Source organism: Camelus dromedarius, chromosome 32, assembly GCF_036321535.1.
Source record: "Camelus dromedarius isolate mCamDro1 chromosome 32, mCamDro1.pat, whole genome shotgun sequence".
NCBI classification, from domain to species: domain Eukaryota; kingdom Metazoa; phylum Chordata; class Mammalia; order Artiodactyla; family Camelidae; genus Camelus; species Camelus dromedarius.
Genome location: NC_087467.1, coordinates 13,349,494 through 13,373,946, shown reverse-complemented (window position 1 = coordinate 13,373,946; position 24,453 = coordinate 13,349,494). Strand labels below are relative to the sequence as shown.

The 24,453-nt window shown below is 39.0% G+C and overlaps 1 protein-coding gene across 4 annotated transcripts in view; it reads right to left on the bottom strand.

The window, feature by feature from the left end:
• Positions 1-24,453, bottom strand: part of ZNF521 (zinc finger protein 521) — a 262,731-nt gene that overhangs the window by 105,447 nt on the left and 132,831 nt on the right. For 3 of the 4 annotated variants that reach the window (XM_064481533.1, XM_031439039.2, XM_031439038.2), the window contains one exon: positions 17,290-17,374. In XM_064481533.1, the coding sequence (XP_064337603.1) occupies positions 17,290-17,374 (85 nt within the window). The remainder of the gene's footprint in view (positions 1-17,289; positions 17,375-24,453) is intronic. The other variant, XM_064481532.1, reaches the window with a different exon arrangement.

Below are 24,453 nucleotides of genomic sequence, written 5' to 3'. Positions count from 1 at the left end.
GACTGCTTTAAGATAAATTTTAGTCAGGCTTATATTCACTGCATGGCCAGACTTTCTGGTTAGACAAAATATCATCTGTAATAAAAATTAAAATCAGTTTAGCGGCTCCAATTGCAAGAACACTTACAAAACAAGGATGCATCATCAGAATTTTAAGCTTTCTACCAGCATCAATGAAGAGTTGGCAATGACCTCTCATCTAGACCCAGATGGCAGTTTCATTTTACTGGCCATTGTTCCTCCTGGATTTTGGGAGGAAAACCTGCACAATTTTGCTCTTGTTTTGTGACTAAAATTTAGAGCAAGTTTTGATTCCCTTTGCCCAACGGAGCAGCGTCTACAATATGTACCAAACTATTCATGTCGAGTGTCCTTCTTCATTCTCTTTCTCTACCTAATAACACACTTTGGCATCTAATAAATTGTATCATTGGTTCAAAAGCCTATTTTAAAAGAGCAACTGTGATAAGCATCGTAAATTGTCTTGTCAGACTGCACACGGTTGTGCCGCTGCATTCTGCATGTTCAGATGAATGTGTGATAACGGCATTACTCCCTGCATAATCTTCTTAAGAGTGGATTCAGGTATAGACACCTATAGAAAGAGGCTTCCAGAAATGTGGGCGTTTTCCAGGCAACGCCCCGTTTCTGACATGTATTAGGCAGCTCGTGCTATCAGAATCTGGATGCCACATGCGTGTTTTCACACCCTATCAGGTGTGTGATTCTGAATTCCAAACATCATTTCAGAGCAAAGCTAATGTTATTTAAGTCTATGGACTCACTTTTCAAAAAACATGAATATAATAATCACCTGCTGTTTTGCAGAACCGTGAGCTTTCCTGCACCGCACCTTCATTGGTTGGCATGTCCCACACGCACGTCTCTTAACACTGAACTTATTATCCACCTTTTGTTATTTCATTACCTATTTCCTTCAATTTCCAAAGAATTCTGAAGCAGAAATATATTAGGCACTTTCAGGTTTAAGGATGTAAATAAAAGGAATAACCGGGCTAAGTCCTCAATTACTGCTTTTAATGGAAATATAAAATTTTTGCTGTAACCAGCTGAACTTATTGCCTAGAAATGGGCATTAGGATCGGGCTTCGATGCAACGATAGCAAAGGAAATCACTTCAAACCTCAACAGAGGCTTTCAAATTGCACAACCTGTGCATGTGGGGCAAGATTACCACTGCAAGGCTGGAAAGTGATGCAGAGGCTTCAGTAAAATGCGGGTTTGTCTCCTAGACGATGCACGCTTGCTGGCCCTGTAGGTTAGGGTCAGATCCTCAAGCCTGGATTTCCTCATCTGTCTGCTGGGAAGAGTGACACAACCTCACGTCACAGCTCCAGGAATAAATGGCTGAGGTCTATTCAAGTGCAGTTATTTAGTGCACTCAAGACACGTCTGTTTTGGTTTTTACCAAAAACCAACCAACCACAGACCCTGTGAGATGTATTTCTTACAACTTACACTTCAGCACGTGATCATTTATCAATTCACTGCCAGTAACGAGGAGGAATTTGGTCTGAGGTGGTACCACATAGCGCTTCACAAGCCAGTTGTTGGTGCAGTGATGTGTGTGTGTGTGTGTTTGTGTTTTAAATTTAGGAAAATCATGTTTCACGTACAGAACTGTCCTGGAATTTTGAGTGTACAAGTTTGTTATTCTGAGCCATTTGATTAAATTTAACCACAGGAAACTCTTCCAAGTCCTAATGAAGCAGCAATTACATCTAAAAAGGGAGCCAAGCCAAGAAACATCCTTTTCCAGTATCTCTCTTTCAAACATCAGACTCCAATATAAGCTCCATGGCTTTCATTTCACTTTTAAACTCTCTCTCTAAGCTGCTGGAAACACGTTGAACACAAGACAGAGAGTGGTGCCCCAGCAGGTCTTTGGTGAAGAAGGTTGGCAGTGAGTCTACACACAGACATGTACACACACATACACACACACACACACTTAAATACACAAAGAAAACTACAAAAATTTCTTTTAAAGAAAGGCCATTAAAATTAGGAAACTAGTTACTGACAAAATTTGAATTAAAATTCAGAAATCAGCCATCTAATTTAAGACCTTTGACATGAATGTACTTTAAATTTTAGTTAATAACATAACGTGATAGTTCAACATATAGGTTAGGTAAAACAGACCTTTAAAGAAAGTTAAAATTACCTTTTCATTAAGAAATAAAAGCTTTTTTCTTTTGGCCTCTAAACAAACCCACACAACTAGGAAGATTATAATTTTTTTTCTTCAAAGACACACAGACTTGCACACAATTTTACTGAATGTGTTATCGCTAAGATAATTTAAGCTGTTTCAGTAACTGAGGAAGTTACAGTTAACCGAAACAGCCTGGACACAGAATGCAATCTTCTCCTACTGCCAGGTTTCCAACATCACATCTATCCCACACAATGGTGCACTTCAGTGTAGTAACGCAAGGATCCTAGGATGCAGGAGACATGGAAATAATGTCAGAAGCAATTCTTCACATTTGGATCTTACCACATCAAGTGCAAATCGTGAACCTAAACATGAAAATGCAATTTGCTCCTTCTAAAGTATACGTTTTTATCTCTTGCCAAAAAAAATCCCCACATTCATTTCCAACGCCTCAAGGTAAAGGGGACAGCATCTATCATGAGTGTGGAGACTGTCTGAAGGATTTAGAAGCAATCTTTTCATAATGCTTCTTTGGGTGAGGAAGTGGAGTTATGAGTTGCTCAAAATTCATAAAGATTATTAAGTTTACATCCTCACAGAAGACTTGCCACCGCTGTATCCCTCAACGAGGCTGTCAGCATCCCTGCCCAGCTCTGCTGAGAACAGGTCTCAGTTTCAGGACATTCATCCATTTTGTGGCATTAGTGCTCCAGCAAACAAGTGTATAAGGTGAAGATTCTGTCCCATTCAGACATCAAACCAACAAACCAAACCAAAACACAGCAAAAACAAATTGCTTCCAGTGGAACAAGTATACAACATCGTCCCCGAATTTGGGCCCTCGTCTATCAATATCCTTGCTCGGAAGGGATTTTAAAAGGGAAGTAAGGTTTTACTTCAGCATGTTGACTCCAGATTATCAGCCTTTGTGTCTGTGCCTGCTGGGCTATTTGAATGATTAGCCTGTCCCTCAGTGCCCTCAGCTCTGACCGGCCGGGCACCCATGGCCGTGACCCCTCGCTTACGGTGAGGAAGCTTCCTAAACAGCAGTAAGCTTCCCTGCTTGATGAATTCCAGCCTCACAGCTCATCGAAACTGAGCCTATGGGCTTCCTGGCTTTGCTTCTTACTCTCCGCATAGGTCTACGGGAAGTTATGAAACATATTTTTCTAGTCCTCCCAGGAGCAAGGCCAGGTTCACAGTCTGACCTCAGACACACAGCAGTCCTGCAAAAGCCAGACAGCCTGATAGAACTGAGTATTAGAGCTCTCTGCCTGGCCTAACGCAAACCATGACATGCAGCACGGAGCAGGGTGCTTATGGGAGATGACAAGACATGGATCAGTGGGAGAAGTGTAACGGGCTTACTCACATGAAAATATCACAGGCACACAGCTCCTTTTCAACAAGCTGCCCACCTCAGGCGAGGGCACAATGTTCTTCTGAAACTAACCACTTACAATTTACAAAGGAGCTGCCTAACCAGATCTTTTGATCAGATGAAGTTACAGGATTCTGGACACACCCAGAGATTCTTCCTTCCCATCATGTCAGCATCCACCCCCCCAGGAATGACTTTAAACAAACATACAAAAACCTCTATCTATGCGTCAGATGCCTTAGATGTGTGAGGAACGATCCCAGGAACAGGGCAGGCTCCTGTGAAAGGCTGTCACAGACTAATTAAGGACACTGCTGCTGAAAAAGGGAGGCTGACCCTGCAGTCTTATTTACACAATTTCCAGCCAGAGGGCTGTGAAGTGGAGCCCCAGTGGGGGCATTTCTATCTGAAACCCAAGGGCACCTGCATTAAGGAAACTGGTGTAAATGAATCCCTTTGCTCAATGACAGAAGACAAGACACCAATACTTCAATTATCTTGGTATGGAATCTATGTGCCGACCCTCCTGGATTCTGCATAACAAGACACAGTTAGCTCTTATATTATTATTATTATTATTATTATTATTATTATTATTATTATTATTATTATTATTATTATTATTATTAATTTGCACTTCCCCACACGTTCAATTAGAAGGAGGACATTTTGCAGCAAGAACGATGAAGCTTTTTAGACAGAAGGTGGTGATTCAAGAATTGCAAAACTTCAGCTTTCAAAAATAGCCGAAGTGACCTCTTGCAGTAGTCTGACCACTCTGCAGCAAGCAGGAGGCAACCCCTGTGAAGAGCGAATTCTGGCAAAGTTCTCTCTTCACAGATGATGCACAGCTTAAGCTATAATGAGTTTTTGGGTTACAAATGCTGAACGCATTAATATTCCTTGATGATAATTATCACAGTATAAGCACCTTTCCCAATGTGAGTAGCATAAAGCAACTGAAGCAGCATTTTTACTACATTTGAAACAAGCTGGAAAATGGGATTTTCTACTCTTGTAACCTGGGGTCAACATACAACAAGCAACGCATATTAAACACACCTGCATATGAACCCTGTGTCACTCTCCTGCCCTTCTGCTTCCTATATATATACCTAAAAAGCTATCTCCTTTATCCTTTCTTCATTATGAAATTCTTGATCTGAACCATACATGCGATATACATAGCTCGAAAAAGAAATGCACCCCCCCAATCATATGAATCCTATGTATCTTCTTATGTGAATACAAATAGTAAATAAGATCCATAAGCCATGCTTTACAGATGAGATGTGTCTCGGTGCAGTTTGAATGAATACTGTGGTCACTGGCTGCATATAAAACAGGATGAAAATTAGAATCAAGGAAACAAGCTCCTAGAAGAACCAAATGCATTACATACAAAACTACCAGCCTTTATCTTTGCACTTTCAAAATGAATAATACTATTAAACGCTGAAAGCGTCACATGTGAATTCCAAGCCCCCAACATGATGACAGCCGCGATGTCAGCATAGGATTTACTGGCAATATTTTCACCAAGGATCCTACAAACCAAATTTCATTCCATATTAAAAGGACAATTGTTATTTGGATAATAACTCTCAAATACTGTAAGAAAAAAAGGGTAAGGATGATCCATTTTGCATTACATCAGTGTGCATGCGACCTGTCTGATAGTCAGTGTTTGCCTTGGCATACCCACACTGATTGTGGCGAAGATTTCACTGACCATACCCCAATTTGACTTGAGAATATGCTCTGAATAAACTATAAATTGATTTTCCCTCGTCCCTTTTTCTTCCTTTGCCTCTATTCAGTGAAAAAGAAAAAAAATGTCTCTTACAAAGCTCAACTGATACTGGGATGGCTTAAAATCATTACAACGCAGGAGTCTCCTTTTTTACAAACAGGCTATAATGTCATTTTAAGACTCTATGTAAATAATCCCAACAGCACTTTGACTTAACAGTGACAAAATGAAAGCCAGTTCAAACCCTCAGTCCGAAGACTGAATTGATTTAGGTATTTCATAGATGTGAATCTGCTGAACTCATTTGAACCATGTTACCGACACTTCATTTAGATAATATGCCACGCTACCACTGCTTCAGGTTCTGTAACATCATTTTTACTTATGTGCTGCAAAAATGTCTTCAAATCCCATTTGAATAGATGGCAGGGTTATGAGGGAACCTTTACTAAATATTTAACAGCACTATCGGCTTATTAAATACTATAACGTGGGAGCCATGAAAGCATGATATACAGTGCTTGCCTTTTTTTCTAAAACTCAACACTTCTGCTCGTTTTGAACACTCTGCAAGCCCATTCATCAGTAGAACTGATGCATTTTAAAAAGTCCTCATTTACTAGCAGATAAATGTGGTTAGAGAACCTTTTTAGTGTAGAAATGACTGGAAACCAATTTGGTTTTACTGTTCAAAATCTGCTTTACTCTGACCTAGGAAAGAAAAGAAAAAATCCTCACAAAACATTTAAAAGGCCACTTTGAAAGATCAGGCAAAAGCTAAAGGAACACAGTTTGAAATAAAATGGGGAGTATTTGTGGTTCACAGGAACATACATACACCAAAACAAGGTAGCAGGTTTACACACAGCTGATAAAGTACATGTGCTCATCAAACCTGGAAACAGTATCTCAAACACACATCACATAATGACATTACCCATTGAGATGCTGCTTTTGACCATGACATTGTTGGCAGGTAATTTCATTTGCAATTACTCATAATTGCATTTTTTTAAAAAAATGGGTTGATACAATCTTTGCCTATAGGCTGTTAAGACGAGTTTAACTAAAACTATGCTAAAAAAAAGTTAATCAGAAATTTTGTAGCCTGTTCCAGTGGGTAGAAAGTAGGAATCCTCTCTGAAAAAAATATTTCTATTCACAAAGAGATACACTACAGCCTGTTTTAAAGAACACTCCCTTTGCACTGAAGGCCTACAGCCTAGCGTTTATCCTGTAAACACTGTAACAATGATTACCCGTCCTCCCCTCTCTTCTCAGTGGAGACTCTTGCTTTTGAAAATGTTTTGTGGTGACTTACTAAATTCAGGCTATTTCAATCAGTATTACTGCACATTAAAAATTAATTGCATTACTGAGTGGATTAAGGTTTAAATTTCAATTCTACAGTATGTGCACTAGAAATGACAGCTAAAAATCAATGCTCTCTGGCCCCCAATCGGAAGTGTGTACACATGAATAGCGCGGGGCTGGCGTCACTGGCCAAGCAGTTCTAAAAGACTTGATAGTTCAATTGAAGGTGTGTCAGCTCTAATTCTAGATCTTAGTTTGAAAGCTGCACATCAGCCCAGCCTTAGAAAAAGAAAGACAGAGCAACAGCTGCCCTAACGATCTGGAAAACCAAATGGACACAGGTATTAAAATATGACCAAAAAAAAGGGATGAATAGTCACCTAAAATTCACATATAATTATCCCCAGGCTCAAACATTATTCATAACTCTGTTTCATAAAAACACAGGATCCTTGTTCTATTTTTATTAGTTACTGCGTGACAGCAGTTGATTGGAAGCAGGAAATAGGTTATTTTGTAAAGAGATATTACTAACATTTACAATATTCTTAATGACTTTATTCTGTGTTTTAAGGAAGCCCAAGAAGATACGGAAAATACAAATCTTCTCCTTAAACAGCGATCCTGTTTAAGTTCCCTTGGTAAATTATTAAATCTCTTTGGGGGAAGGGGCAAATGAGTTGATCATCCTGACGAAAAATTTAGAACATCTACACGAAACGTGAGAAAAGAAAAGGGTCACTTTTACTCACAGTAAATTTGTTCTTCTAAGAAGATGAGGATGAGGAATATTACAAAGTCCACAGAGGACAGGAGTGTCCATAAAGGCCCCCAGGCCACCCAGGGTATCCGGGTTTGGAACTGAATGGTGATTGGTATGTGCCTAAGAGAAAACAGGCTGCCTACAATGTTCCTTAAGATCCCCTCTGTGTCACACCGGTGGCCAAGAGCAAGTTCGGCAGCAGGAGAGTAAAGAAGATGGGAAGTAATAATAACAATAAAAAGAATAATCTGGTGCAAATGGACCCCAAGGTGTAGTAGTCATCCCTGTGCAACAATCACCCTTCACTGCAATTTACTGATGTTGCTTCATTACAATACAGCATGTAGAGGGGGGGGACGGACAGCGCGCACAGCTGAAAGCTATGGGGCTCGAAGCGGCACACGCCACCCTCGCGGGCACTGCTGGGGTAGCCGCGTCAGACTGTACAACAGAGAAATGACCTGTAAAAAAATTAAATAGAGGTGGATCATGCGTACAGCAGGGTGGTACATGGGACAGGGGTTGGGGGAAGGATCAAAGTGAGCAGGGAAAGGTGTTTCCTTAGTGAACTATTAAAGGCATTTTGAATTAATCGAAATTAAAACATCCTCGGAAGAGGTAACAACTTGTGGCTTTGTTAAAAGGAAAAGGTAAAGGACATGATGTTTCCTGTTTGGGAAAGAGGAATCGGCTCTCTTGTTCCCTATTCTGACTCTCCATAAAATGAATTTAAACCATGTGGCTAGGTGAACTTTAACACTGCACATTCAGGTGACTGTTAGTGCAAAGGGGGCACGATTTGTTCTTCCAATTTCTTGGCTCCTGTGGTTGAAAGTCTTACTTTTCAGTCGGTGCCCAGAAGACGCTGAAGCAATGTGTTCAGGGGAAAAGAGAGATTCTTTCCTCACCAAGGATCATTGAGTGTGTCATTGGTTAATTCTTGTTCTATGCTCCTCATTAGCATGACTCTCAAGTTTCTGGTTATCATATCCGAAATATTAAGACATAATAACTACGAAGGTGCAGATAATTGGATATTAACCAGAACATACTTGACTGGGCAGGAGGTAGGGCCCTGCTTAAACTAATCCTGAAATATATTAATCACCAATTAATGAAAGGGTTTCAAATTCATTTTCTATTATAGAACACCTCCGAGTACCTCAGCTTTTTCTAACAAAATGACTTGGAATAACAGGGTAGGGACAAGGAATACGGCCATCTGATGATGCTTGAATTAATTCCTCACAGCCTGTTGTGTCAGGTAATCGTGAAAACTACAGGTAGAGCCTTGATTACATTTACAAAGCCTGATGGGAAGAAGAGGGGACACATTTCAGTGTTCAGTGCAGCCTTGGTTTAAATTCCAAATTGACTCCTTTCAATGGCAGAGCCGTAGAGAAATATTTCACCAGAGAGCCGTCACAACATTATCTGAGTCTCTCAGCCTAGACACAGAGCTCTAGCCCTCCCACCCACCAGATGTCCTCTTAGAACAGAACACCAATTAGTGGGAGCCAGGGAGGTCCAGCAAAGGCATGCGCTGCGCAGAGTAAACAGGAAGTAGTAAGAAGCAGATGACTATATGAGGGGATAAAAACCTTGACTAAGCGGTGGTTGAAAGTCACCACCACTTGGATGGAAATAAACTAATGCTGAGAAAAGGAAACAGAAGAAAGAAAAAAAAAAAAACTGGAGGAGGAGCATGCAGGGAAGGAAAGTCAGATTTCTGCACAATCCATGTGGCTGGGACGTGTCACACGTGTTCTCTCAGTTTGGTTATAAAAGCCCCCACTAAGCTCTCTAGAAAACCGTCTGGGCCTGTTTCACCGACTTAGGGAAACGGCTAACAAAAATGCCAATTCATCTTTTCAAAAATTTCTAAGTACGCTATTTCTCAAAGAGATTCTGATATCTTTTCCTACTTAAAAGCAGGTGGCTCCCAGACTCTCTGAAAAAGACTTACACGTTTATGTCAGGGAAAACAAGGCGTTTGGATGAATGCAACGTGTGCAAGGGAGGGAAACGGTGCCGTCTCTCAATTTTTCCTGCCTTTATTCACTTCTTGGGATGAAAACAGTAAGAGAACTCCTGTTATCTCAGTTTTTTTTTTTTTAATTCTGTGGTTTGTTGAATTTAATTTTAATAATTCTTAAATAAGCACTCACGGCAGATGAACCGAGATAGGCAGGCAAGTAGGCCCTTTTATCAACAATTTTGCCATAGAAACACACAAACATTTCAATGGCTCTTCATTAGCAAACAAATCAACAAGTGATATTTTAATGCATGACTTTATTCCATCTCTGCGGGGACTGCAGTTGAGTGTGATGTACAGTACAGAGAAAGGAATCATCAGCCACAGTGTCCCAGGGCTCCCTCCATTGAGGACTTCGCAGCCTCTGCTTAAAGAGTGCATTTAATTGACTGATAGACAGTAGCTTCTTTGTTCAGCGAAGACAGAAGACAGCGAAGTAATGGCAGCTTGAAAATCGTACCATCTACAGGGTCTCCTGAGACTAGTAACAGGGGGATATGTGTCAGGAATAAATAAATAATCTAATTATTAAGCCACTTCCTGTCAAGTTAACTCCAATTTGTTGGCTTTTGAAGGCAACAAAACGAGGCATTTTTCCTCATTATGCTTCTCTTTTTATACCAGTGGTAATCACAGGCGGATTAAAGGGTGCCTGATTGGTTTTTTTGTCAAGGAACTGAGAAGCAGCCAACAGTACAGAAAAACAGAGTTGGGGTTAGAAGAAATTTCATGCTTGTCTCCTTTCCAGCTCCCTAACAGCCCACACGGCTGCCCCATACAGAGCTGCCAGCTGTACAGCAAATGTGTACCCCTCCAACTGAGGCCTACCGGGCCACAGGCGCCATCCTGAGAGCTGTGAGATACCTTGCAATCTTGGCAGGTAGCTACTGCTGTCATAGGCATAATTCTAAAGGTGACCTAGGAAGCCTCATCAGCTCACCAAATGCAACAATCTGAGCAGCTAAAGTTCAACACCCACTCTCCATCTTGGCTCTCTTTCCTTTGTTTACGGCTCTGAATGGCCCCGCAACCAGGAAATAACCTATGGAAATAGGTCATCAGAGGCCTTTTCTTTCTCTGTGTCTGAACCGATCCTGTGGAAATAGGTCACGACGCATATGTGTATCTGGCCCGTGTGTCTGAGCGTGTGTGGGTGTGTGCATGAGTGTATGTGGGTGTGGGGGTGTGTGTGTGCGTGTGTGTATGTGTGCAGGGGTCGATCTTATTACTGATGGCAGAAGACTCTCCCTGTCCTCCATTCTGAAATGTTTTGCAAACGTCACACAGAAACAGATACCCACCTTTGATAATCAACATAGCAAACAGTGAGTGGGAACAGGATACGCTTGGGGCAGATTCTACAGCAAGTCAAAGGAGAGGACAAAACCAGGGCCAGAAGCCCCACCAGCGGGTCTCAGACAGCCACGTGGAACTTTCCATCTGGCACAGACTGCGCCCAGAGTCTCTGTACGGAGCCTAGGAAGGAAGGCTGGCGTCCTGTACCACATTCTTCTGAGGTCTCTTTTAGGACAGTGTGTTCTAAAACGTAACAAGAAACTGCATCCTCCATCTGTCTTTGGTGGGCTGGGTCAACACCCTCAGCCTCACAGAAAATTAACATCACAAGAAATGGCTAAGAGGCTTTCTATGGGGGCCTGTAAACTCCGCTGCCAGTAGTTTTCACTCTTGTAAATCAAAGCTGCGAGACACAGGCCAAAACACAAAACAGGGGTAAACTCCTGCTTTTTCTTTTAATAGCTTAACACTGAAATTAAAAGAGAGGCTCCAAGATTTTCTTTAAAAGTAGCTTCAGAAATAAGAACCCCCAAAAATCAAGATGAGCTCTTGAAAATTGTGTCTTATTCCAAAAAAGATGGGGTTTTTTTGTTTGTTTTTTTATTTTTTAAAAAGGTCTTTCTGCTCTTATACTAAATTGTCTTTGTTTTCAGGAAGGCTGGTCGTGGAGGAGGCTTGACAAGTTCCTGTGTCCCCTTTTTGCACTTGGTAAACGCTGCAGCTATGTTCTATTTATGCCCGCGTATGTCCTTTCTGAATACATCTTGAATTTTTGTTAAATTGCGCAGATAATTAAGCCCTCCTCATATTTACAGTCTGCTTCATTGGTACCATGAATTCTGTTTTCAGTTACTGTCTGCAAATTCCCTCTCTGAACAATTTCATATGAAGCAATAACACTTCATTTTACGTAAGTTTTATCAGATGTCCCCATACAGAGCTGCCAGCTGTACAGCAAATGTGTGGTTCTCAAACTGAGGCCTACCAGGCCACAGGCGCCATCCTGAGATCTGTAAGGCACCTTGCTGTCATTGGCAAGCTTTCCCTGCTATCACTGTGACCATCCCTTCACACTGCACACAACTTAAAATCATCTGATTATTAGAATTTGTGGCCCACACTCCATTTTATCCTTTATTTAATCTATCCCCAGATCACACATTTGTTTAAATGTTTTGGCTGGTTTACAAATCATGCAGCCATCTGCACAGTAGGTGTGACACCATTTTTTAGACAAAAGTTACGTGGCAAACAAAGATAAAGTCATTTGAAATGCTTTGGTGTTTGTTATTCTGCCTGGTTCACTTGGACCAACTCTAAGAAATAAATAGAATTATCTGTGTAAATCGATGAACATCTATGAAAAACAACACCCAGCAGAACGCCGAGCTTGCCCCATTACCTACGTTAATACCATGACAGCTGAGGAGAGATGACCTGGCCCACTTCTCATCGCTCCTGTACAGATGGCTATTAAAGAGAAAGTATCCCTTTCGTATGGTCCATGTAGAAGCCCTTTATGGGCTTTTCAAATAAGCCGGCATTGCCCACATGAGGGTAGCTTTCTGTTACCATTAAACCGCCCAGATTTCATCTTTTTTAATCCAGCTCTTGATGAAATAAGCCAGTATTTCATGATATTTAACACCAAATGCTTGTTTCTTAATTCCCTGAGTTTTGTAAGCAATCAACTGAAGATGACTTTAAGAAAATTCACTAGTTCTCTCATTTAGAATTCACGTAAACGCCAAAGAACCTAAGGACTTTGAGTTTCTTGGGGCAGTGCAGGTGGACACATATACGCATTACTGTAGATTCATTTCTATTCGTTTCTTTAAAGCGGCCAACGAAGGCTGAGAGTTTAAGGGCAACATGGCCCTTTATCTTCCTATGCAGAGATCCATCTCTTTGGCTATTTCCCCTTCAGACATATAAAATCCCAAACAGCTACGACCTCAAAACACTGGTTTTAGTCTATTCTAAAGCAAGAGCACTCAAGCTGAAATGTTGCAGAGGTGATGCTGTATGTCACAAAACTGTAATGAAGATGAGTCACAGAGCACACTGTCCACTAAAGAAACGGAAGGAAAAGAATGCCATTTGTGACCTTGGGCATCAAACAAATTGCAGAACATATGAATGTCACTTAACACAAGAACAGACTAAAATTTCACCACACTGTACAAAACTGATCTATGCATTCTTTTTGTCCTCATATCAGTGATTTGTATCACATGTAACAACACATAGGGTAGCTATCTTTCCACATGCACTGAGGAAGGCTTGAATATTTTCATGATCTTTTAAAAATTGTAACTATCTATAAAACACTGAGTATTAGAGATCTGAATAAAAATAGTCAATATCTTTGCATCAGTGTTTTCATATTAGCTGTCATTTATAGTCCCAAATTCTAGCTTTGCTTTTCTAAAAGAGAAATACATTTGTTTCCCCCAAATGCTCTAAGCATCACCCTTGATCCATCTGGGACACATTTGTTAGTGACCCTTTGTGGATTTTCCTATACTCTGCCACCTTAGATACAACTCTGCCATTACAACACTGCTCTTTCTGATCAGATTAAAAATAGGAAAAAAATAAAACGTATTAGGTAATCATTTCCAAGACATTTTGTACAACAATTCTTGGGTTAATGATTGATACTCATTTCTTTCATATTCTCCATCTGAGAACCTTGAAAGGGAGTGTCAGAAACGGCCATGGCTCTACCCTGACCGCTCGTCCTCCAAAGTCCATGACTGTAAGTGATCAGTTCCAAGGATAATGGTATTTCTCCCCTTTGATCATTTCTTTGTCAAGCTGACTGGCCTTCGATGGTGAGCGTACCGCTGGTTGTCTACCACCAGCCGCTCGCAATTTGCTCACTGTGTTTCATGAGACAGTTGTTTGTGGCTGTTTGGAACACATTGGTCTCTTTGGGGATTTATGAGCTAGTTGCAATGCCAACCTCTGTAGTGATCGAAATTTCTTTCTAACTAAAATAGATAATTAGAGGCTGGTAATTATTGGTCAAGAATTATCAGAGTGAAAAAATTAAGCTTCTCATAAATAGTTCTTGGCAATGTCATCTCTTTATATTATCGCATGCCTAACAGCCCTTTATTCAGAGCACTTACAAATTTACTCTACTGCTGGTGAGCCTCATAATTTTATATGAGGCAATCCCTTTGCTGGGTTAAACACATTTACATTCTCTGGTTTCATCACTATTTGTGCTAATCCATATCAAATAATAATAATAACAGAAGTCTCAAAGAGGAAGAAAATAATAAATATTTACTGTGCTGAACGAAAGAGGTGAGTGAATAATGAATTAAACGAATAATACACCATGACTTCTTTCTGTCTCCGCAGGTCAAAAGCCAACGTAAACTATGTGCAAGGAACAAAGGAAGACAAGAAAAAATTTCTCATCTGTACAGACTTTAAAAGAGGGAAATCTTTCCCCCAGGAAAGCTGTTAAAATGTTTTGTAGTTCTTTTGTGTGTGTGTGTGTGCGTAAAGAAGAGAAACCTCTAAACAGTCACTGGTCTCATTTCTTACTAAAACTGTGTCAAAATGTGATCGAGAGAGAGGTTTTCTTTTTTTCCTTAACAGACATAAGTCAAATCCCAAATGAATGCACTTTGAGTAATTATTCCTGCAACTCAAACCATGTGTCCACACCTAGCTGCAGAACGGCACTTAGGCAGAGCAACTCCAGTGTGTACCTGGTAGAAACACGGATGGTTTTCCTTTCACGAATGTCCCTGGCAGGTAGCCTGAGACCAGCACGTCCCGAAAGAAGCATGGAGGTTGCCTGACATTGAAACTGCATGAAAATGTGTGTGCTACCTAGAAGCAAATGCAAATGACTTGGTTAAAGAAGGAATTTAAAGTTACACCTTACTGGGTCATCTGCAGACCTTGTTTTCCATCAGGTGACATAATTCTTCCTCCAGACTGATTGAAATGGAAAACAAAATCCGTAAAAGCACGACATACCCTCTTAACAAAAAGAGTAAGAGGCTTTTCAGAGAGCCTCTAATCCCTCTTCTCTGCTAAATGTCTAGTTGAGATTATTTTTTGATTAGACAAAAAACATACACAGAGACACAACCTAAAAATACCTACCCTCGATGGAGGTATTTTAGCCAACAAAATAATGCTGCCTGCCTCATTTGAAAAACTAAGCATCACACTGGGATTTTAAAAAGGGATATCTTAGCCTCTGTGACATCCTCCCGTTACAGATTCTCTCTCTCTAACAGCACGGATGAAGTGGGAGGACTTGGGCGCACGGTCAACAGATATAACAATTAAATGGATACTATGTATTTGTTTAGGTCTCAAGCGCAAGGGAATTGCATATTTTGTTATTAAAAAATAGCATGAATATTAAACAACTAGGCCCTCTGTGACAAGGAACAGAACGTGCTTCTCTGATGGAAGGTGAATTGTTAAACGCTCGGATCCCAAGAGGAGGTGCATGTCATATTAATCCACCATAAGGTAGAAGGGGAAGGCTTTGGGGAAGCCCTAATGATGCAAGGGATATCAAGAGAAATACAAAGGAGAAGGTATAAAGCAATTTAAAAAAAAGGACCAGGGCAAACCAATGAATGTCTTGGACAAATGATACTGAAATCGGAAAATCAAAAATTCCTCTCATGCCAGACATTTCATTCAGATTCTACGTGTGCAAAAGAACATTAATACTGTGGTGAAAATATATTCCGTTTGTTCTTCTGGGCCCTGAGATAAATAGTAAGTCCAGAGCCGAAAATATGTTTACAAAGAATAAAACTAATCAGAAGCATGACCCACAGCGTTGCACTAAATTCTCCGTAAGCTGCAAACTTCCAAGAAATATTTTCACGAAAGCCCATGGAAAACTGTAGCACAATGCAGAATCGTGAATGACTGTCTCCAGTAAACTCTACTCAAGAAATAGAGATGGAAAATATTGACATTTATTATTTGACAAGAAGATTTCTTTTTTTGAACCTACACCCCCCTCTCACCTCCTAAAAAATCCATTTTAAAAATTTATATAGAGTATTCTTTTGGAATCGAACATAGAAGGGAAACTAGGAAAAATACTTGACTCTCTCTTACATGTTGCCATTATCTTCTCCACAGGAAAGCTTGTCAATGCTATTCAGGTGCATTTAAGAATATGCTATTTAAGGTATAAGAAAATCGCTAATAATATTAGTACTTAAATCTGGAAAACATAGCGATAAAGTGATCAATATTTTAGCTGTTATGCCTATGTTCCATTTCACATAATTAAGCACTTAAGTCTTTTATAAACCATAATCCTCCTAAAAGACCATCATTTGAAAACTGTAAGGCGAGTCCTATTGAAAACTATTAATCAATCTTCTGACACCCTTTTGAATTCACCTACACTGGTATCTACAAGAGCATCAGAAGTTCCGGTTGGCTTTAATGATGGGTAGCAACATTTGGAGCAGCCCTGCCACTGCACGTTCTCAGGATGCTGCTGACCAGTGTATGACAGAACTTGTTTACCCCTGAAAATAACTTCAGAGTCTAAAATGTTGAATCGTCATTCTTGTCTTAGAGTTTGATAGTAGGAGACCACAAGGTCAATCAGACTTTTAAACTATTATATCACAATTATTTACAGCATTATAAAGACCCGTGAAAGGAGGATGAAATAAAACCCTCATAGTGTAAAAACACGAATAAGTAACAAAAATAGTATAAAGTAACAGCAATTGTCACTTTACTAGTAGAAAAAGATCTGCTTGATAAAGTTTAATTGGCTGGTAAAATTCTTAGTGTTATTACTAAGTGCTTATCAAATTAAAAACATAGGAGGTAACCCCAGAGGAATTAAGGGATAATGGGACAATGTGAGTAAGTGAAAAAATGATCCTTTTAGTTGTAGCTCACGTAAGAAATGCAAAATCCCTGAAAACACTGGCCTAGAATGACTTCAGAGATCTTTACCCAACCCGCTTTATAAAGATTTGGTGGGGAATAAAAAATGATTACTGAATTCTTTCCATGATCTTTATGATCACGATTATTTCCAGGCTGTTGAAACCATATATACAAAACTATTTTACGGCAATTTAAATTATTTATGTTTCCCTATCACAAAAACTCACCACTTTAGATTTTGATACAAAGATGCTTAAGCAACACACAGCAGTGCCATTACCATAATAACTTCTGAAATTAAAACCTGTCTAAAACTCTATGGAAAGCTAACATCCAGTTCATTAACCATTCCTGTTAGTTTTCAATAATGCAAAAATGATTAGAAGTTTAATTTGTTAATCACCTGTGTTTTGACTGGCAGTAGATATATAATCCTCTGCAGAAGTCTAAACTGGCCCTTGCAGAAAATAAACCGTGCTAACGCCTTACCCCGCCTAATAATAGTAATAAAAAAATCAATCATGCCTAGGTAAATCATTGATGGCTGAACAATTAATTCATCTTTAACTCTGTTTAATTATATAAGCATTGATGTACACAAGGAGGAGAAAAATCTATCTGTAAGAAGGTTTAGAGCGTCACTCACCAATCATGTGATTTGCAACATGCACCTGAATATCCCATTCATTGTAGAAAACCATCTGACACTTGATGCACTGATAGGTCTTCTTCTGAGAAAACAAGTAATAACAGAATTACTTAAGACACATGCACTTTTTACTGTTTTCTTCAAAAAAACAAAACAAAACAAAAAAAACACCCAACTCTACCTACTCATAGCATTTTCTTGAGACCCTAGTCTTACATGTGTTGTTAACTAAGCTTCTGCGGGGGCCACCTGGGCAAAGTTCTCTGAGCTTCTTACTATGATGTTATGGCTTGATCTCAACACTACACTTAGTTGCAAACAGCTGGAAAAAAAGGAAGGCACATAATTATGGCATGATATGTTTAAAGATGCCTAAACTCAAACACAGAAGTTGGTATCAAAAAAATACCTGTAGCACCTGGCTGAGTTTCAGAAGCCGAGGTCTTTGAAGATCAGGTATACTATCATTCTGACCAACAGAACTGTGATGTTGCGTCTAAGTATCCTTAAGCAAAATGGCCAGTAAGTTAAGATTCACAGAATCCAGCTAAGAAATTTCGAGATGATAATTTTTAGCTGAAGAATGAAATTTAGATGTAGTACTAGCATTTAAATACATATTTTCTCCTATAAAGAAACTGTATCATATTGAACATTCTAACACCATTTTATCATTTTACACGAAAGTCCTGTCAAGCGAATACGGCAGGATTTATTATAATTCTTGTATCATAAATAAAGAAACTGAGGTCCAAGGAAGTAGAAAAATTTGCCTAACATCACAGAGCCTTACAGCTGGGAAGAGAAAGCAGCTCTCCTGATTCTAAATGCGAGGCTCTCTGATAAACGCAACCTTTATGATTTCACATCTTTGCTATTGTGTCCCCCCCATGGTTCAGTACCTATTAGAGAAACTCAATAAATAACGTGTTGGTTCCGTTTTCTAGCACACAGTTATATAAAAGCCTTTATGATGAAACTTGGTTTTTACAATTAAAAACCACCTTGGAAAACAAAATAAACCATTATGAAATAATCCATCTGAAACTCTCCCAAATGTGAGAAAATGACATTTCTAAAATCATACCAATGACTATTCGTTAAGGCATTCTCACAGAATTACCGTTTCATCAGCAGTCCTATGAAGTTGTTTTACTAATGGTAACGACAGAAAACATCAGTCTGTAAACGACAACTAATTTTAAAGAACTCAACAACATCAAAGTTAAGCACAAAAATTTAGCGGCCCTTCCTTAGTGATTGAAATGATAAACGCTGTTAATGTAAAATTTTCTTATTGTCACTTAATGTAGTATTTGATTCTGCAGCAGAGGTTGTAAAACACAGAGGTGCAGATAGAAGCTTTCCACGTCGTCTGACGGGCTCTGTACATTAGGCACATTGTGAATTGAGTGTGCTGGGTCTAAATCTAACACAGACTTGAAACACCCTGACAATCACCAAGGAAGATTTACTGTGCCGAGCTGTTTACAAGATGCTTTTGATGGTGACATATAGAGCAACATGTGTTGCGTAAATAACGTCTATCCCCTTTTTCACAATATTTCCCTTTAGAACTAGTTAGAAAATATTTCTTACTCCCAGATGACCTACATTATATATTGTTTATTAGCATACTTCTAGCATTATTCCTGATATGTGACCTTGCTGAAAAACAAAGAAACATAAACTTAATGGCTAGTCTTTTCTCTTGTTAGCACAGTAAAACATACACTATGTCGAAAACTGTCTCCAAAAATGATGACTGATGAATATGCTGGCAGAATATACTAGGACTTTTTTTTCCCCTGGTCTAATAATAAAGAATAAAATCACTTGACAAGCCGAAATAATAAAACACCAGCGCTTACTATTGCCTTCAAAATGAACTGACACATTTGAAGATCTATGTATTTAAGTTTTCTTTTATCATTGAAAGAAAACGCTTTTGTCACTACTGAAAATTTGAATACTAATTCTACTCTTAAGGCAGCATCTAAAATGTTACTTTCTATTCTTATTACCAAAGTCATATTCTTATCTGCAAGCTGCTAAATTTGGGGCTAGACGGAGTAAGAATTTAATGTGATCAAAAACAAAATACCATGGTCCTAAAATGCTGTGGCTTAAACTTCACCTTGCCACACTTCTCACATTTCCCAAACACGAAGCAGTGATACACAGATTGGGATATGTTATGGCTTTCTTTTTAAATCCATGGTACAAAATTCATTTTTACCCTCAAATGAGTTTTTTTTTAAAGTAATTTAAAATGGCCTTTATAACATTTCTTCTTATAATTATAGGCTCTTAGCAAAATATTTGGAAGACCCCTGCCCGCCGGTCCCTCTCTTGCACACCATCTTTAAGTAAAGACATAAAGACATAACCTCTGAACAGCGTTGGCCTGGGGGCAGGGTGGCGGGGCTCACTCCCTTGGAGGTAAATCCATCCCAGCTCTGTACAGCTGAGTTTATGAAGGAATTCTTCCTCATTCTAGGCTCAACTCTGCTTTTCCGATACTTTCACCCATTGGTTGTAACCTTAGGCTCTGCAGCTGTAAAGAACTGGTTGAATTTCTTGTCTAATATGACAGTTACATTAACCCTTTTGCAGACTTTCACCATCCTCGTTTTGAGCAACTTTCACCATCCTCGTTAGTTTCCTCCAAGTCAATCTTTTAATAAATAGAACTCCCAATTAAAGCTCAGTACTCCAGGGGTGCCCTGACCTGTGCGGAGCCCGGGAGGACTGTCACCTCCCTTAGGACAATGACTTCCATTTATACAGAAGACAACAACAACAAAAAAAAAGTCAAGTGAGATCATTTCTTTTAAAAGTAGATAAAAGTGGAAACAGAACTTCCATTGTTTGGGCCCCAGATTGGCCTTTATCAACGCTTAAGTTGTCAATTTACTTGAAATGCTAATTTAGTACAATTTTTAAAAGAGACTTTTTTTCATTAGCCTTTTTTAATGTGCTACTTGGGAGTGGGGTTGTCATTTCCTGATTGTTCTCTTTTGTTTTCTGATACTGATAGATGTAATTATCAAGGATACAACTTTTTCCTAGCACCTCATTATTTTTGATTGATTTTGAGAACAATTTAAATGTGCCTTTTTGACATTCTTGTTTTCAGTTATACTCTGGTTAAGGTACTCAGAGACTTTCAGAAAAGAGCATCTCATAAATTAAAAAAAGAGATTAGGATCTCTAATAATGTTACACTTTAAAAAAACCCACATTATTCTGATTAACGCCCCTCCTCCCATCTACATTCCATTAGGACTTAGGCTTCACATTTAGCCTCAACAAATTAAAAAAAATTCTACTTTGTAGTTGTAATTGCTTTGATTTTTTTTTTTAAAAACAAAACCCTGAGTATAAAACAAAGTCAGTAAGTCCACAGTAATCCTCAAAAACAGAAAAGGAGTAAGATCTCAGTTGCCACCACTGAAGTGACTGTTACTTCATCTCTTGTTTCAAAAATTGGTAATTAAAGACTCAGAAGCATCATGATTTTTTTAGGAGGAAATGTAGTTCATGCCTATTTGATGAGGGGAAGCTCTTCCTTAACAAAGACTGACAGAAAGGGAGGACAAATTTAGAAATTCATCATTTTGCAGTGAAAATAAAATGGTCCATGGTAATCACTAATGGATGCTAAAAACTATTAGGAGAAAGGTTATTCTGAGATACACGATTTTCATCCTTTGAGAACAGCAAAGAGAAAGCTTTACAGTGATTTCTCTGGTGGTAATCACGGTAACCAGACTATTAGCTTACGGTTACTAGCAATGGGCAGTAGGTGTCTCTCAATGGGATACAATATGAAGTACAACAATACATCATAATAAAGTATTCTTATCCAAAATGTCTACCCGGATCTAATGAAGCCTTTAGATGGAATATTCCAATTTTCAGGAAATGTTGGAATAGAAGGACAAGTTTGCTTGGAGGGAAAAAAATAAGTTACACAAATCCAGAATAGTCTTCAAAACAAATCAAGAATATTCTTGACCTGCTATCTTCAAAAAGTTAATGTTGTAAAGGGAAAAAAACTGAAGAGATTGTTCTCAAACGAAAGAGAGAAAAAAGACAACTAATAAATGCAGTGTGATGTAAATGTAACGTGTGGATTCTGATTTGGGGGAGAAAACAGCTATAAAAAGGTTTTTGAGGAAATTGGGGAAATCTGGATCTCAGCTGGTCATTAGACGATACTGGGGAATTACTACTGCAAACGTTCTCAGATGTAATAATGGTATGGTGGTCACATGGGCAAACAGCCTTTCTGTTAGGAGATGCATGCTGAATATTTAGGTGAGAAATGGCATGATGTTAGCAATTTACTTCCAAAAGATCCAGAAAAAAAATATAGTCATATATAGGTAAAGCAAATATGGCTAAATGTTAACAATTATTAAATCTAGGTGCACACTTGAATATTTTTGTAATAAAAAGAGGAAAATAAATTAGGGTAATTCATAATATGTACTTTTGTTAATATTAAATGTAACCTGTTAATCCCATCCCCTCTGTTCATTTTACACTCCCACATTTGTTGCACACCAAAAATAATTTGTGCTTAGTTGTTATACATAGCTTTGCAAACATTTTTGTATTTATTGGAGGGAGCTTTCTGTTTGTTTGTTTGGTTGGTTTTTTTAAACAAATCTAATGTATAAACCCTAAGAGGGCAGGAATCATTGCTTATATCCATTTCTGTAATAATGTAGTAACAGTTTCTTATAGTTGCATCATTCTTTACAGTCTATAAAGAATTCATATGCGTGAAACTCACTTTCAACAAAACTGTGAGAGGAGATAAAAGAGGGGTTATTATCCTCATTCACGGATTAATTAAATGACTCATCTCAAGTCTTGAGGGTTGAGAATACCATAACCAAGGCCGATAGTCTACCCTGCCTCCCACCCACTGGGTTTTAACACAGTTTAAATTCTGATCATTCGCAGGCAAATTCACAATTCCATTTTAGGTGCATATTGAAAGAAGGCTCTCCTGAGACTGCTCAGTGCTTCGGCCTTTAACGATGCCAGCGGTGGTCTGAGACTAGCTGGAGGAACTGCTTCCAGCTGCCTCCACCGTGGGCTCCTGGTCCCAGAGCCTGGACTGAGATCCACAGGACAGAAACAGGACAGAACTGGCTCCCCAGAGCCCCTCAGTCTGCTCCAGGCTTTTCTTTTGCTCTCAGTATCTTGAAGTTCTATGTCACATTTTCAACTGTATATTTAAGTTTCTTTGTCCTGCTCAATACTGAAAGAACAATTTCAACCTGAGTGCACGTGTTACCTCCAATTCTAAAAAGTTTCAGTGATCATCTCTTCAGTTTTTATGTGTCTCTCACCCACTCTCCACTCACTTCTACTGGAACTCCTGTCAGACATAGGTTGGAGCCTCCCAAACAATCCATGTATTTTAACCATTTTTTTTCATGAGTATTTAAAAATTCAGTTTGTCCCCTATGTTCTGATCTAGGTGATTTCCCCTGCCCTCTAACAAACCATTGGTTCTCTCTTCACTGGCGTCCAGCCTAGAGTTTATCCTATTAGAGCTTTTATTTCAATGACTATTTGTTATTACTAATGTTTCTAATTTTAAATACAAGTGCACTTAAAATAAATTTCTTCTTGGATTTGCTCCATAATTTGTCACTCTTTTCGTCAAAGCATACTTTCATTTATCTTTCTAAGCTTCTAAACACACTTATTTCAAAGTCTTTGTGAGAATTTCACATAATTAATTTCTTCTGGAGTGGAATCTTGGTCTCATAGCAGTTGGGTTTGGTTTTGTTTGTTTGCTTTACTAGCATGAATCTAATGAATCATTGACAGATTATGGAATCTTGGTTTGAAGCCCATTTGTAGTGAAAGGTTTTTTTTCTACATACTCATTCCTCCCTTTCCAGTAGTTTTGCCATTGCTTCTTCTAGGCCATCCCAGGCTACGAGACCAGGCTCGTCTCACAGGGCACTTCCTGTGTATCTGCTGTGCCACCGGGAAGGAGGAGACATTGCGAGTTGAATCACAGGGCCAGCACATGGCATATTCAGTGTTAAGTGACAAACTGTATCTGTCTTCCTATCCTTCACACTCTCCAACTAAAAAGCCCTAGATCCACGAATTGATCAACAGAATCTTTGTTTCTAGTTTCCCATCAGGAGCAATGAAGTTTCTACCCAAGCCCTGCTTTAAGTAGAGGGTCTGGCTTTGTCCCATAGATAATCAGAATCCTAGTAACCACTTTTCATTTCTGGAATAGAGTCCAGCAGACCCTCTGGCTTCAACTCTGATAACCACTTGGTTTTTACATTTTGGTTCCTGGATCTCAAAGATGGAGAGTTGTTTTGAACTTGACAAAATCCATTTGGGTTTCTCCTTTCTATTTTGTCCATCATTGCTATATGATTGGAGCATCATGGAATGAAGTTACAAGAGCCGTCTGTCAAGGACACCCCACTGCCACCAGGCTCCTCTACTTCACCAACCCCAAATTTTGGCAGTGACTCAGTCAGGACCCCCTGAAATTAAGACGTGCACAGTGATGCTATAAAATATCCATTCCGCATATACCCAGCAGTCTTGGTAGGAAAGCAACTTTAGAATCTCTTTTCCGCAATTAGTTACTAGGCAGTGGCTTCATCATTCAGCTGTGTGACAAATCATTTAATGACCCTGAGTCTTAGTTTCCTTCCCTGTAAATTAAAAATAATAAACTTACATTTAGAGTTGATGTGAGAAGCAAGTAAGAACTATATAAAAGTGCTTAGTACCATGCCTGTCCTGTAGCATGTCTGCATTAAATAGCAACTACCTTTATTACTCTTTACTTGACAGGTTATTATGGGGGCAGAATGGAATACCCTGTGAGCTGTACGGCACAACAAAGTTGCTTATCAAGATTATTTCTCACTCTTTTATGTGGACTTTAAAATCATATTGAAATTTCTTTAAACTACAATCCACTAACTTAGATTGTATGGCAATTAGCAAGGGTTAAACAAATGTTTATTAAATAAAGCTTCAAAAATCAATGGCGTAAAGAATGTCACAAGTTGGTGAAAAGGTCGCGGGGTGGGAAGGAAGAAGAAAGTAGAGCATGTAAAAAGGTTCAAGCTTGTTTGGGGGGAAAAAAGCTGT